The following is a 16,446-nucleotide window of genomic DNA, read 5'->3' as shown; positions in this document are numbered from 1 at the left end:
GAATGAGTAAGGAAAGTAAAAAGCTCTCAAGTCTCCCTGGGAACACTGTTGACAAAAAAAAATTTTTTTTTTAACTGTGGTTTTAATCTTTGGAGTAGAAACTAGAATCATGCAGAAGGCACAAGGTGAGAGACCAAGAAGTTTATATGACACCTTTGCTACTTCCTGGTCCTAAATTGCAGCTGAGGCTGGAGGAGGACCAGGGAGCTTAGGAGAGATGTGACCCCAGGGAGCCACTTTGAGTGATGGAAAGGGACTGGGGACAACCTGGTATACAGAGAACACAGTAGCCAGTGGACAGGTCAGGGAGCAAGCACCACAGAAGTAACTTCTAGGTGAACGTGGCTAGAAAGTGTGCTTGAGGGGACGAAGGCAGATTAATTCTTTCTCTTCCCAGGTGACCCAATGCCTCTCAGTTTCTAGTTGGTGGGGTGGGGGTGTCAGAGATGAGTTTCAAAGCCCTGGCATGTCAGGTTTTGTGACTGGGGTCTAGACATCTCTCCAGCACCAGTGCCATCTCCTGCATCATGTGGAGCCCAGGCATCTGGGCTGACGCAAAGGCTCTGTCTTCTGGGACACCAAGGGAACCACCTATTCTCAATGCAATTATTTTTGTGATGTTTACAGTATCAGCCCCCATCTACCAACAAGAAAACGAAGTCTCAGAGGAGAAGGAAAGGTGGGCCAAAGAAACATCCAGGAGGGGAACAGAAGGAGGGGATGGAAGCAAGTCAGCAGATGAAAGGAAAGAAGAAAGAGCAGAGGAGGGAGACTGGAGCTAGAAACTGAACACAGGCAAAAAAGGAAAACGGAGGAAAGAAGGACTAAGACAGAGGCAAGGATGATGAGAGAGAAGCAGACAGCAATAAAGAAAAGTGGGAAATGCTATAGCGGAGATGAAGAAAAGTAGGCCTGCTGGAGCTAGATAACGCATGTGACAGAAGGAGAAGTAACCTGTTGTAGGAGGCGGCTAATGAACTTGGAGAAATGGGAAAGAAAAATGTAATGCCCAAGAAAGTCCAAAGAAAGACAGTGGCAAGAATGCAAAAAGAACAAAAATTATGAAAGAGGCAAATAAAACAAAATTCTCTTCCCCCCAAAAAAAGAGTTAAATAAGAGTAAAAGAATTAGAACAAAAATCAAGGCTTTTATATGCATTTAAAAATTTTGTGTGAATCCATTATAAAAGAATTTCTTCTATCTCACTATATGTCCTGAGTTAAATATTAGCCCCAAATTCTCAGCAAGACTGAATTGTGTCATAAAAGTTCCCAGATTTCCTTTCCTGCAGTGTCATTGGAGTCTGCATTTCTTATTCAAGTTCAGGCCAAAGGGCACCCAGTATTTACCTAAAGGCCTGTGAGATCTGAGAGCTTACCTATGAGAGGAGGTCACTGAACTTTTTTTTTTTTTGCACTTTGGAATCAGATATAAAAGATGCATTAGTGTGCTAGGGATGCCGTAATAAAATACCACAGACTAGGTGACTTACACAACAGAAATGCATTTTCACATTTCTGGATGCTGGAAGTCCAAGATCAAGGTGTTGGTAGGGCTGGTTCTTTCTGGGAGCTGTGAAGGAAGGATCTGTTTCAGGCCTCTGTGCTTGGCTTGTAATTGGCCTTCTTCTCCCTGTGTTTTTGTATCATCTTCCCTCTGTACAAATCTCTGCTAAATTTCCTCTTCTTATAAGTGCATTGGTCAAATTGGATTAGGCCCATAATGACCTCATCTTAACTTAAATCCTTATATAAAGACCCTATCTCCAAATTCAGTCATGTTTTGAGGTACTAAGGGTTAGGACTTCACATATGAATGGGGTGTGTGTGCACAATTCAGCCTAAAATAAGATTTCTGATGTATGATCCCATCACCTGTAAAATTCTCTCCCTCTCTCTCTTATGCATGCGCACATACACATACACACACACAAATATAGATTTTTAAATCTGAAATCCCAAGAGTTTCTGTTCCATGGAAGTACTATGTTGTCAGAGCTACAAAAAGACTCAAATCATCTGTTTCAATCCCATATTTTAAAGGTAGGGATACTGAGACCCAGAAATGGGCAAAGACAGGCTTGGGTTCTAAACCACCCTTCTTCTGGCCAGCAGAGAATAGTACATAATCAACATGAACTAAGAAAGAATTCCAGAAGGAAGAGATGGGACAGACATGGCCACATGAAGTCTCCCCTAATTTAATATTTTTCCACCAGAAGGAAAGGAAGGAGTGAATGAGCAAGGGGCACTAGATTTCCCTGAGGGTAAAGAAAAGCTAAATAGAATCACAGAATTTGAGTTTTAGAGATCTTCTCCTTCATCTTCCTTGATTTAAACAGTAGGGTTAGGGTCTTCATTGGTAATAAAGCAAAAAGTCTGAAGATTATTCAAATTGTGACTTGTAAGTCCTGAGAGATGGTGCAAGAGCGAAGTGCTCAGCCAAATAAATGAAGACACTTGGGATAAGAAGATGACTAAACCAAGAAGTGAAGCATTTCATCCAAGTTGTCTACTCTGAAGATGTCATGGTATAAAGGAATATCCTTTCTGCCTGGTCCTTTATGCCCCAGCCATGCTTTCTACTTCAGGATCATCCATGGTTCATTGAAAACCCAGGATATATAATATATGGATATGCCAAGGCTCAAGCCAGGGGGAAAATTTCTGACCACAAGCATGCCAAAGTCCCAGATGGGAGCAAAGACACTGCTACTGTTGTGGATGCAAAGTGGATCCTAGCTTATCAGAACAGACAAAAGCCAGGCTAGTGCCTGAGCCATCTAGCTGGCCACCTTATTCAGGAGAAGCTCAATTCTCCTATTAACACATCCATGCTTTGGGACCAGCCTCAGGCATAAGCCAACACCTACTGTTTCTACCACCTGAGTGTAACCTGCAAACAGAGATGGCTCTTCAAGGGACCACAGTGTGGCAGAAGAATTAACGGTTTGTGCTCTATGGAAAGATTTCTTAGAAGATTATCCCTTTTCTCTTTCATTGATGACTGAATCAATGTCAGTTTTAACACAAGGCTTTGGATAAACCACAGTTATACCCAATGATGAACTTCATTCAAGAAAAAGGCAAAGGCTTTAAAAGAAAAAAAAAACAGCAATAGAACTTTCTAGTTAAAGAATGTTTAACTGCCAGAATATGGGTTAAAACCTGCTTATTGCAGTAGAGTTTTATCAGCTCTAAAGCAATCATCTAGAATGCCTCCATGTGATTTCTGAATAATATGAACTAAGTAAACAGGAAGACTCTATTGTCTTTCCATCTCCTCCTTCCTAGTATCAATACTAAGCACCTAGCAATACGTGGCATATAATGATGGATGAATGCATGGATGGACAAATGAGTGATATAGGGAGGTGAATAGTAGTAGAGAGATAGATCATAAAAATAAGTAGTGCTGTTAAGATGAAATAATTCCTCTTGCCCTTGCATAAGATAGTGAGGCAAGTACAGAGTGAAAAATGGAAGGCAGAGGAGGTGTGCTTGCACAACTCTTGCATGTTTAGCATTTCCTACTCTAGCTTAAATTGAAATTATTCAAAAACCTACTGCTAAAGGTGGCAACTGGCTCATTATTTTAGTGAATGTTATGTACTTGTTAGTCCCCCTGGTGCTTTCTTGAAGTAGGCAGAGTATTCATTGTTTAAAATTCCACTGTTTCAACTGTTTCTTTTAGGACAAATTGACTATTGTACGTAAAACTAATGGGAATATGTAAGGAATCATGATCCTGAAATTAAATTGTTGAAAAATATTTTTTTATTGAGCACCTACAATGTGCAAATCTCTGTATGAGGCATGAAAGAAAATTATAAAGATTAGAGAGACAATAAAACAATAGTTAAGAGTACAGAATCTAGAGTCAGATTGCCTGGGTTCAAATCCTGGCTATCTCATTCAATAGTTGTATGGCCTTGGGAAAATCATGTAACCTATCTGTGCCTCAGTTTCCTTATCTGTCAAATCGAAGTAATAATTGAATCTACCACATAGAGTTGTGAGGATTTATTGAGATTATATATATGTGTGTATGTGTGCATACAAATATATATTATGGTGTTTAAAATGGTGCCTGGCACATAGTAAGCACTATTAAAGTTTTAGTAGTTTAAGAACTCAGTTCTTAATATTAGGGCCATCTGAAAAAGAACAAATCTCCTCAAATAGAAGTGGGTCTCCTAGCACCAAAAACTTCAAGCTCAAGCTTGCCAATACTTTACAGTGACATAGTAGTGGGTTTCAAGCATATGATAGGAAAAGAAAACTCAATGACCCAAGACCCCTTCCGACCCAGGGAACCCCAGTTCTATAATCTATTCCAACTTCAACTAAAGCTCAGCAGTCCCATGTGAGGCACCGTTAACTTTTATTTCAAGGTCATAGAATGAGCTTTTAGAAAATCACCATTCTTCTCAACCAGTTAAAATCAAATGTAATATGTGTTTTCATTTCATGGTGCCTGAGGAAATTTTAATTGTAGCATGAACTCCAGCTCTTACTAGTTTAAAGTAAAATTGCCAAAATAAATAAAAAATGTGGGATATTTCCGGGCTCACACAGCTTCCGGGACATTTCAGTTTCTAGGGCTGCTGATCCAGTGCCTTTCACAAGCATTTGATCTTCCTTCAAACATCTCTTGAAAACAAACAAAACCTCATACAGCTTCTAATGCGAGTGCCATTAGGATGTAAGGGTGGAAAAGCGGCAAAGAAATGAGCTCCCAAAGAGTCCCTCCTGTTCTCTCCCCTTCCTCTCCTGACCACGTCCCTCCCACCAGTCACCAAGAGGAAACAGTGTTTTCTTCAGTAATAAATTTTGCAATTTCTCAAGTCTATTTGCATCCATGGGGGAAGATGTGGGCTATTTTCTTTACTTGCGTATGTGAAGAGAATAGGGCTTTTGGCAATATCTGCTAGATGACAGGGAGCTGACTTAATCCAAGGGCAAAGATGATAGTCTGGAGTTAAAGTGGAAGCCTTTGGTAGCAATGAAAAGATAAATCATTTTAGATGAAGCAGAATGCCCTTTATGAAATATCCACTATAGAATTCCTCAGGTTGTACGCTCACTTCAGTGATTAAAAGCCCAGCTGCTGAATCGTTTGAAAATCAGTGATAATATTAATTGACCTAGTCAAGATAAGTTCACTTTTAAAGAAGGAGCAGGTAAGGTTAGCAAAGGTTCTTCAGTGGCCACTGACCTTCCAAACATGCAAGGTCAAAATTAGTTTCTCCTTCCTTGGGGGGTCCAACTGAAATCTGAGTACCTTTCCCTGATACCTTCATATTTGGAGTTCCTTATTTAATGCGACTCCTTCAGTGCCTTTAGTGCTACCTCATTTGTATCCAGCAACCAAAAGAGATGGTTTAGAAATACAGACTTACATTTAAACTCAAGTAGAGAGAAATGGAAATTGAGAACAGCAGGGAAATTATGAGAGATGTGGGACAATGGGTCTATGAGTCCATGTCTGGTACCTCTAGAGAGCAGCCAAGAAACTGCTTGCCACACCAGGAACCCAGTTACAGCTCAGTGGGCTATTGCTCGATAAGTAACAAGAGCTAGCAAACATCTTTGAAAATTCCCATCTGTATTTTATTAACTAGTGTGGTTAAAGTTTTAAGATCTTTTGGTCAGGAAACTAACTCTTTTGAAAAAGTGGAGGTTTGACAGTCATAACAATGCTAATGGTGCATCCAACTAATTTTAATTCTAAATACCCTTGGTGATAACTTACAATCTGTAATTAACTACAGCAAATAGTTTGGGGGAGGGGTATTATTTTCTCATCTTTACTTTCTCTGTGCACACTCGTGTGTGTGTGTGTGTGTGTGTGTGTGTGTGTGTGTGTATTTTTGTGTTCTAGCATTGTTGCATCCATTAGGGATTTGGGATGAATCGTTTTCTAAGATTATAGGTAAATAAAGTTTCCTGGCTTTTCTTTCAGTGAAGGCAAATTCTTCTGTAACAATCATCATTCAGGAGAAAAGGCACAATTCCTTTGTCTTCTCAAAGGCCTATGTTCTAGTCCTAAAATCAATATTATTCAGAAAATAGAGGGAATACTACTGACGGGGCAGAAAGACGTTGGTTTCTTTTTATGGTATCTTCTAAGGATCCAGGGACTTGAACCATTTCCACTCTAATCTACAGAAACTGACTCTGTAGATCAGGAACAAATTACTTTTACACGGAGCCAACTTGCAACCTTAGAAACTTCCAGGTCTAATTCTTGACCAAATACAATCAAGGACCAGCACATACAGCCAGTCTTCCTTTCAGCACCCCCTGCCCCAGCTCCTCTTAGAGACTGGGATTACTGGCAAAAACCATCAAGTGCCTTTTCCTCCACTTTCCCCTTCTGTAGCCATAAACGTCTAACTTCCTCTATTCCTGCTGGCATAGATTTTTGTTCCCCTTGGATCAAATAAAGGAACATACTTTCATTTGAGCAGGCACGTGTCATTGTCACTCTGGGAGAAAGATGGCAATGTTTTATTTTTATACTTTACTCCTTGGCTCCGCTAACTGGCGGGATCAGATTTTCTATAGGCAGGTGGGATGTAAAGAGCAAGGCTTATGAAAGGCTGAGCAGGATGGCAACTCTTCTCCCTGGTAAAATAGCTCCAAAGTTCCCAATGAGAGACCAAGAAATCTTACATCAAACCCAAACTGGCCAAATGGCCCAGGCTTCCACCCGCCAAAATTTTAAGAAAATTCTGTGTAAAATATAAACGTTCGCATGGGGTTTTCTGTCTGGCCAACTCTAAGAGGTCATGTAATCAAAGCAATTTGCACAGCTGTTGATAACAATGATGGCAAGACAAAAATTCCAAATGAGTAGGAGTAAAACCATGGTAGGTTGAGGGTTGGTAAGGATTTCCAATCAGTTGACAATTGTAGACTTGGGAACATGCAATATTTAGGTTATAGTGTGAGTGCGGCATGCTTGACTAGTTCATGAGGCATTGAGGACTAGGAAAAATTAAAAGTATAAATGAATCAGTAAATACCTAGCATTATTTTGTCAGTATTGGTTGGCCAAGACCACTATTGGATGCTCTGGTTTGTCTCTGTAAATAATATTTGTTTCCTTCTTCAAAAGAACACTAGGATGGGAGTAAAAGTACTTTTGGCACAATGCAACGATTCTGATTTTTTTCAGCTATACACGTATGAATTGTTCTTGCGCCATTTTCTGTCCTGGAAAAGCACTGGCTGGCACCATGCATGTTTACTTTTATATGCTGAAGGCTCCCATCAACCTCAAACAGATGCAAATCACTTTAACTTGTCATAGTGTTATTTTGTTCATCCTAAAAGTTCAGAAGAGCCTTCCAAACTTGCAAAATTTCTCTCAATTCAGTGAGGAGGAAAATTTAGAAGACAGCATTTGAATGTTCTGCCCAGATTTGTTACACACACAAAGAATGAGTGGAAGAGGGCAACACTCTTTCCTACTAAACCCCTGACCTCATCACTATTGCGTTGAAATGACACCAAAAGGTAACAAACCTGAACCTCACATCTCCCCAGAATATTGTGACATAAATTACCACATACATGAGTTTAAGTACTCCAGCCTAAGTTGTATATCAGATGAAACAATGACATTTCGGAGGCTTAAGAGAAAAAAATAATCAAGTCCAGTTTTTAGGTGAAATTGCTAGAATCTGGTGAAATTGCTAGAATCTGGTGTTTCACTTTTTTAACCACAACATTTGAACCTTTCAGCAATTCCAAAATCAACTCTCTCTAAGATAGTGTGCTTCAAGTTTTTTTTTAATTTAAAAATATAACACAAACACAAACAGCTAACTAAACAGACTGCCCATAAAATCAACAATCTAAGCAGCCCTGAACCCTGAAGTATTTTACAACATCCTTCAAGACTATTAAAGGCAACATAAATACCTCTTGCCAGTGAGGGAAAATACCCTTCAGCATTTTTTCTCTTCCCCCCTTCCTTTTTCTTCAGCCTTTTAAACAATTTTGGTAGTGATTTCTTACATCACAGACAGAAATATTTGAAATAGAGTCAGGTAGTGTCCTTTAAAGAATAAGAAAGTTGCCAAGGCAGGATAATCTGTGAAAAATTATGGAATAAATACATTCCCTAAACCTGGGGGTTCCTAGGGATGTACCAGTTACTAGAAAAAAGAACAATACATTTGCTATCCCAGCACTCACGGGGCTCTGGGAACACAGTAGGTAACTACTCCTTTGCCAGCCAGAGAAAGGGTAGCACCCAAGCATGGTTGGGATGTGCTTTGACAGTAGTACCCACCAACAAAAAAGGCAATAAAAATATTGGTATTCATTGGGCATATGCCTTATGGTAAGGGCTATAGCGAATCACCTCATTTAATCTTTACTATTAACCTGTAGGGTCAATGCTCTAATTACTCCCATTGTACAGATTAGAAAACTTAGGCTGAGGGAGGCTAAATGTCTTGCCAAGGTCTTGTTGTAACTAGTGGCCACACCAGAAGCCAAACTCAAGATGGACTCCGGTGTGTTAACCCCACACTGTGCTCTCTCTTCTGCATTTTTTCGTTGATATTTACTGTACTGCAACCCTCCAATTTTCAGTTCCAAGACAGGAGGGGGCTCTGTGCCATTTGTCCTTGTACAGAGCACAACAGGAAGTAGGAAGCCATGCAAGGATTGCTACTGACCTGAACTCTATTCCACCACTCCTGCAGGAAATTTAAATCAATTTAATAAGCATTTCCTGGTTTCCTGCTTTGCTCAAAGCAATATGCATCTGGGCGAAACAGAGGTGAAACATGTTCCCTTCCCTCAAAGAGCTTACTTTTTAGTGGGGAAGCAAACACTTAAGATAATTTATTCTACAGCACATCTGTGCTCTAACAAAGGCAACCTAAAGTGGATTCTGACATCACAGACGCTAACAACCAAGTTCACAAAATAGATCTAAACCAACAGCCCTTGAAACAGTAGGCTCTTTTGCACTTAACTATGCCAAGTGAATGTGTAAGGATGACCACATACAATCATAACAACATTACGAGGTGGGCACTCTTAATCAATCCTTTCATTTTGCAGAAGAGGAAACAGAAGGAGAGAACAATGTAGTGATTGTCAAAGGTCATGCAACTCTGAATGGGGGGCTGGGATCCAAACTAGATGTGTAACCCCAGGTCCTCCAAGAAACAGAAATGAGACTGGGTTAAATGAGAAAGGATTTTATTAGGGGAAATGCCTGTATGCAAAGAAATAAGATCAAGGAAGCGTGGGCAAGCCGTCAGAAGGCAATGCAAGTCTGACCCCAAAGAAAGAGAGGAAGAGAGACAGTTGGGTGGAAGCATCCTAGTCTGCTATACAGTTTAAGGGAAGTTCAGCAAACCCACTGAGGAGTCCTTGAGCCAAAGCTGTCCAGTAAAGGAGTTTTGTGTTTCCCAAGAATGGGTCTGCTGTGGTATCCCCACCACACTTATCTTGGGTATGGGAGGGGCCTGCTCAGGCCCACTAGGACCAGAGGAGAGGATCAGATTGGGAAAAAATGGGCATTCTCAGTTTAAACACATAAGAGATAGGATGAAGTAGTTTCCAGAAAAAAATAAATAAGAGGTGGAGCAGACCAACACTATGCCCAAACTATTTACCTCTCACTTTGTTAAAGAGACAGTTACTCCACCAGGAGCATAAGTCTCTTGAAAAGTCCACCTTGTCCTTTGGTTTTAAAAGTCACATCCCAAAGCACTGAGCTGACTGCATGACACTCACTCTGCTTGGCTCTCAGAGATGAAAGGCTGACCTGACTCTCCTAGAATTTGAACTTGTGATTTGCCCAAAGTAAAGAGGTATCAAAGTTGATACTGAGACAGCTAAATTGTCCTCCACAATTTCACATCTCCAGGCCAAGCCAGCAAAATAGTTAAAGCACATCCTTTATCAACAGGTAAAGAGCTGACACTGGGCCATCTCTTCAATCATCCACTGCTTTTTTTTTTTTTTTTCCATTTTGCTCTTTTAAAGAGAAGGTCAATGCTGAGTTGAGACTTTATGCTGTACAATAGGCTGTTAACACTCCATGCTGGACACTATTTTCCCAGCACTTTTTTTTTTTTTATAGGGTGCCAGGCTTTTCTTAGAGCTTATGTCATACAATATTTAACTTGTTTGTAGTGGGTGGAGATGGAAATAGTCTGCTGAAAACATCACTGCTTCCTCCCTAAAATTTAAAGGGCTTATTATCATCTTTCTTTTAGATTCTGTCTCTTGGGCAAAATCTCATAAAGATAGGCAGGAAGAAAACAAGGGCTTATAACATCCACAGGGTTAGCTTTTGCTAAATGAATACTATGCTACTAGACCTCTATCAATAACCATGCAAATGAGACTCGGCCATACTGTGATAAGAGAGGGTACCCACTTCCTTAGTTTAGAGTGTTGCCTTATCCTCTAAACCAGCAGCTACCACCATCTGGGATCACGGGCAACTCATAACATTATCAGTTATTGTTATTGGAAAGAGATTTGGACCTTGAGGAACCAAATATTGTTTAACCTCTTGGGGAGGCAGTATGGCAGAGTAGCTAACTGGTGAGCCCTAGAATCAGAAGGAACTGATACAAATTCCAATCACAGTTACATTTTCACTGTAAGAAATTAGGTAAGCTGTTTAACTTTTATAAGCTTCATATTCCATAAAGATAAAATGGGCAAGACACTAGTACCCGTCTCTGAGAGAACTATGAGAATTATATAACAAAATATATACAATTAGCATATTACAATACAGTGCCCAGCACAGACAACTGTTCAAGCGATGGAATCATTATTCTTTTACTAAAATAATAAACTATTTTACTATTAGTTCTAATTCTATCAGTTTGTTCCTGTGTGACCTCAAGTAATCACTAAATCTTAGGGAGCCTCAGACTGTGACTGAAACGATGCAAACAACATCATCTCACCAGGTTGTTGGGAGGATTTGCTGAGATTACTGTGCAAACTGTAAAGTGTCTGCAAATTTTAATCAAGATTACTATTATCGCAATTGTTATTAGCTCTCAGTGATGTTAGCAAGCTTGTGGATAGCTTTCCTTTGGAAATGGAGATAATGGGGGAATGTGAATGACCCCTTCAGGGCATTTTACAGCTTCCTACATATCTATGTAGGGCACACATTGTGTAATAACTATATTACAAACTAACCCCTATCCAACTTATTCCCTCATGAGTTGGTTCATTCTTCCTTCAGAGGGTAAATTTCCTCAACCAACCCCAGTGAGTCAGAATACCAACTTTCTTTCTTTCTTTCTTTCTTTTTTAAATAATCTTACCTTCCCTAGTGTCAATAGGAAACAGTATTTACTCACTACTGTTTTCCTTTCAAAAATCTGTCTAGTTGCATACTAGAAACAGTTTCAGCTGGTTTGTTTGTCTTGGACAAGCTGTTGAAGTGAAAAGTTTTTGCTTGGCTGAATGTGGGACAGTTTCATAACTCTGCAAGAAGTGCATTGAAGGTGGGTGCCAGCTCCGACGGCTGCTTCTAACATGCCTCCACTTGCCACCCACTGTCAAGGGTGGCCCGCGTCATTAAATTAAGACAATGAGCAAAGCAACAGATGCAACTGAGACCAAATCCCTGAGTGCTTTTGTTTTGTCACTGTCATTGTCTGCAACAAAGAAGTCACATGTGAGAACCTGGGAAGAGAGCCAAATGCAAACCAGACAACATCCCAGCTGGTTTTGAATGGCCTCCACCGTACGCCTGTGTGCATGGGAACCATGCTACTTGGAGCAGTGTCAGCTTTATCAAGTGAGTTTCTGCCCATGACTTTGCTGTGATGCTGAAACAGACCCAGAAGAAATAGGCCAGAGGATCCCTCCGCTCAGACTTTACACTTACACCTCTGCTTTGAGAGAAAAGAAAAAGAATTTCTGCTGGGGAAAAGGATCAGACCTGTATAGCTGGCCAAGCTAAGATCAGTCCTTTTTGCTACAGCTCATGAATTTGAAGTGGGAAGCATAGAAGATACCTGAATTTTTTTCCTGGAAATCTGGGATTAATTTGATTTGAGAGGAAGGCTAGAGATTAAATACCTCATGTGGCTTTCTTTTAATTTGTTACCATTTCATTCTTGAGCATTTTCCTAGTTTGGCCTTTACCCAGACTCTTAAAAATCTTCCTTTTCTAAGCTAGCATGCCTCTTAAACAGAAAAAGAGGTAAAATCCAAATTAAGGTATTTTTAGACCTGTTAGTTAATTTAGTTACTAGTTTGGTAGAGGAGCAGTATCCTTAATGATAGTGACTGTGGGGTTTTGATGAGCCATATACCATCAGCAGGGTCTACTGAGAACAGAACAGAAACATTTCAAGGAGTTTGGGACAATAGTGATTCTACTCTGTAGCCCTATATGTCTTTTTTCCCCCATTTTTCTGGAGAACTCCTTTGAGGAAGCAAAACAAGATGTAAGACTAGGAATACAAATTTATTTGTAGCTTACCAGCAGATGCTGTGTACAGCAGCAAATACATGTTAAGTGAATCTTGTAAAAGTTGTATGGTATTTGGGGGGAAAGTGCCAGAATTTTAAACAGGTGGCATTTCAAGCTATCCTATACAAATGACCAATTTCTTCCCACAAGATTTTTTTCAATGGTCATTGAGCTGGATATTTTAATAAACATTTTTACACAATGATGCCATCTTCCTCTATTCAGTAATCATAAGGTACTGACCATCAACTTGCTAAGTGCTAACTTGCTTTTATAAAGGACTTGATAATGCTAATGTTCCAGGTAGAGCTGAAAACACGTGTAAGAAAAATTATCAAATCCCTCTGGGTCTCAGCCAAGAGGTATCATTTCCAGGGATTGGTAGTTGATTCTGCCCCAGGTTATCTCTCTCTCCAGTTCTTAGGTCTGAGTGATCTCCAGAGTCCCTTACAATGATTTCTAAACTTCTAACAACAATTGGGTGAGTGGTCATTACCTTAGTCAGAAGGGAGAATTTGGAGATTCCAGTCATTATGTTGAGAATTCCTGGTTTTGGTCTTGATGGAAACATGTTCCTGGGAAAAGGGACACTGGATCCTTGAATTTCATTCTTTACCAATAATTATCGATTACATCCTCCTATAAGGGCCTCCTGACTAGAAGTGAAATCAAGAGAGGAAGCACCTGATGTTTATGCATGCAAATGTCATTTTCCTGGATTTTATTTTATATCTTCTTTGTCTAAATAAATGTTGCTATTTAAGTATTTTCAAGGATAAAATAATAACTATAGAAAAAGTGTACTGACTTGATTCTGCATATTATCAGAGGGTTCATTATATTCATTAATTCACTTAACTCATTCTACAGCTACTTATTGAGCACCTGAAATATTCTGGGCCCTGCTCTAGACATGGAGCTATAATAGTGAACAGATAAGTCCTTACTATCATAGGGCTTCTATTCTAAGCAAAATTCAATATTCCTTGGATAACATCATTGTTTGTTGATAGGTGAATGGTACACCAAACCAGGGAACCCAGGATTTTTAATCCAAGAATGGCTACTTTCCAATAAAGTTGGAATAATAACAGTAAGAAGTGTGAGTAAATAACAATAGGTAATACTTATGTAGTGTTTACCATGTGCCAAACCTATTAAGTGCTCTTACATTCTAATTCTTTAACCTTGACCCTACAAGGTAGAAATTCTTAGAATCCTAGTTTATGGATGAAATTCAGACATAAGAGATTGTCATTTGCACAAGTTCACATAGCTATTAAATGGAAGAGCTAGGATTTGAGCACAGCTCAGAATGTCTGTGTTTTTATAGATTCTAAATCAACTTCAAACCACTAAAACTGCCTCTCTCCAAAGGAGAAAAAGCAAAAAACAAAAAAGGAACATCTCCCTTTTATAAAAATTAAAATAGAACAAAATGCAATAAAATAGCAGAGGATGATCCCAGAATGTGATTTTTTTTTTCTCACTAGAAAAAGATGCTCCAGGCCAGAAGACTGGATTTTAAAGACTCTCCTTCCTATCAACAAATCTATGATAGCAGCAGATGAATAAATGCACATTTTTGTGTGGTTACAAAGCAATCTGTGGTCCCCATGCCATCATAGAGGTACAGAGAGGTAGTCTGAGTGAGGTCTGGCTAAACTAAAAACTAAAGGCCCATCCACTTATATGTGTATTTCTCAGAAAAACCAGGCCCAAGTTGTTTATTAAATTGACTGGTGAAACATAAAATATGAAAGTTTGAGACCAAAGAGAAATAGATGGGTATAGGATACATAAAATTTCATCAAATTAACTTCACATTTTCTCCCTCATTTTTAGGAAGTACATTTGAAGAACACAAGTAGAGGAAGCGCAGGAAACAAGAACTACAGAATGTAGAAAGACCTTCCTGAAGAGTGAAGAAGGACATGCCACCGGCAGGATCCTTTGCTCTGCATGAGTTATCAGAAGACCCACCAAAAAAGTTTGATAACATTTCAAAAGATGGGCATTCCCCCAGTGAAATACGCAAGTATACATTCCAACATTGTCTTTAGGAGTGATTGTTAAAAAGCTTTGCACCTTGCAAAAAATGGTCCTGGAGTTGGTAGATTGCTGTTGACCCTTTATCAATAATGTTCTATAGAGAAAATATATATATAGATCTTAGTCCCTGCCTCTCAAGAGCCACAAATGCATGGGTGTTGTATAGATCCAGTTGCACTAAATTTGTCTCTGAATCTTGGCTGCTAGAGACATTCATTCAGCAGCCTTGTCTAAGTGGTTTATTAATTTTTTTATTTGCACTTCTTTCTACGCAACACAGGCTGTTTGTTTTACAGTGTCTGATAATCTTGTTCATCTATCCCGCCCCCACCCCATCACCTTTATATTTGCTGAATTTGGCCTCCTCGATAGCAGCAGCAAGCAGTCAAGTAGTACACCAATTTTTAACCCACAAGATTCTATCTGTGGCATTTGTACCAAACATAAGTTGAATACATTTATTTTAGACACAAAGCTTTATTTTTCCACATCTTGTTAAAAAAAAAATGCAAGTAGTTGCAACTTTGAGGCCAATCATTTTTAGGCGTATGTTTTAAGCATAGAAAGTCTCAAACTCTCAATGGTTCCTTCAAATGATGAGTTAGTGTGTCACCTGATTAGTAACTTCTTTCTTTTAATTTTTTCCATATAGAGCACTATGTAAATTTAGCATATCAATTATACAGGATATATCAAACAGTATGTAAAACTCTGTTTTTTAGTACAATGGTGCTATTTTGTAGTTTGTTATATGAAAGAGTCTGGCCAAAACGGTAAAAGGTGAAAGCAAAACAGAAGAGGAAGCCTGGAGCCAAAGGTGACATAGAGGGGAAGGGTACTAAAAATCCAACCATTTGGGAAAGAAAAGTTCCCCCACTTATGCCTTCCAAGAGAAATGAGACACGAAGTCCACTGATGCACAGTTGAACTTGAGCGAGAGGAGTGGAAAAAGCAGAAGGCTAGGTATTTAATAGTCCTGGTTTCTTTTTCTCACTGAAGAAACAAACATCTGCCGACTCTGCCACAGACTCACCACTGTGTGACCTTGGGCAAGTCACTTAACCTCCCTGTGCCTCAGTTTCCTCATCTGCAAAATGGGGGCAATATATCATCTACCTACCTCACAGGGGTGGTATGAGGATTCAAATGATAAAGCTCCAGATTTTTATGAGTTGCTCTGAGGGTGGCAAAATCAGAGCCCTTGAATTGCTAGGATGCAAGGAATTCTATAAACAACCCATTCACAGCATAGCTGGAAAGCTGTTTAGCTGAATGCTCCTGACATGTGGATTCTTGTCAATGAAGCTATCCAACTAGCTATCCAACTAACTATCCAACTAACTAGTTGTTAAAAGCTAACAGCTCAATCTCTTTTAAAACACTTTTCAAAATAACTTAGAAACATTTGATCTACAATTTGATTTTGTATTCTGCATTTGGATTTATGAATACAAAGTGAAAAGAGAGAAAGGAAAAGAAAAAAGGAGAAAAACAAAGATTTCTATCAGTGAAAGGGTGATTATTCCATTTTTAGCACTTACTGACTCTTCCAGACAGTTACTAATAATCTAATAATACTTCTTTTAATATTATGATACTCTCTTCACTTCTCTGTTCACTTGAAAAAGTTATTCCTTTCTTAGGCAATCTAAAAAAATGACTCAAGATTTCAAATATTGAAATAATAACTAAGTCACAAATTTACTTTCTTTAATGAATTTTGTTCTTATCTCTAGCAGTAGGTACATATACATATATATTTTTTTTAATTTTGGTAAAAATATGCTTGACTAGAGTTTCTAGATGAGAGGCAAAAATTTCCTTCACAGCTAGAAATTTTCTCTCCTGTCTGCTTAGAAGAATGGCCCCCTAGCCGCACTCTGTGAATGTGTCTTAAAGACATTC

At 39.1% G+C, this 16,446-nt stretch overlaps 1 protein-coding gene across 2 annotated transcripts in view; it reads left to right on the top strand.

The window, feature by feature from the left end:
- IGF1 (insulin like growth factor 1) overlaps positions 1-14,540 on the top strand; it is a 67,520-nt gene extending 52,980 nt beyond the window's left edge. The window contains exons 4-5 of one of the 2 annotated variants that reach the window (XM_010990020.3): positions 628-679; positions 14,335-14,540. In XM_010990020.3, the coding sequence (XP_010988322.1) occupies positions 628-679; positions 14,335-14,360 (78 nt within the window). In that variant the 3' untranslated portion in view covers positions 14,361-14,540. The remainder of the gene's footprint in view (positions 1-627; positions 680-14,334) is intronic. The other variant, XM_010990021.3, reaches the window with a different exon arrangement.
- Positions 14,541-16,446: the final 1,906 nt, after the last annotated feature.

Source organism: Camelus dromedarius, chromosome 11 (genome assembly GCF_036321535.1).
Source record: "Camelus dromedarius isolate mCamDro1 chromosome 11, mCamDro1.pat, whole genome shotgun sequence".
NCBI lineage: Eukaryota > Metazoa > Chordata > Mammalia > Artiodactyla > Camelidae > Camelus > Camelus dromedarius.
Note: the sequence above shows the minus strand (reverse complement) of the source record. Positions and strands in the feature narration are given on the sequence as shown.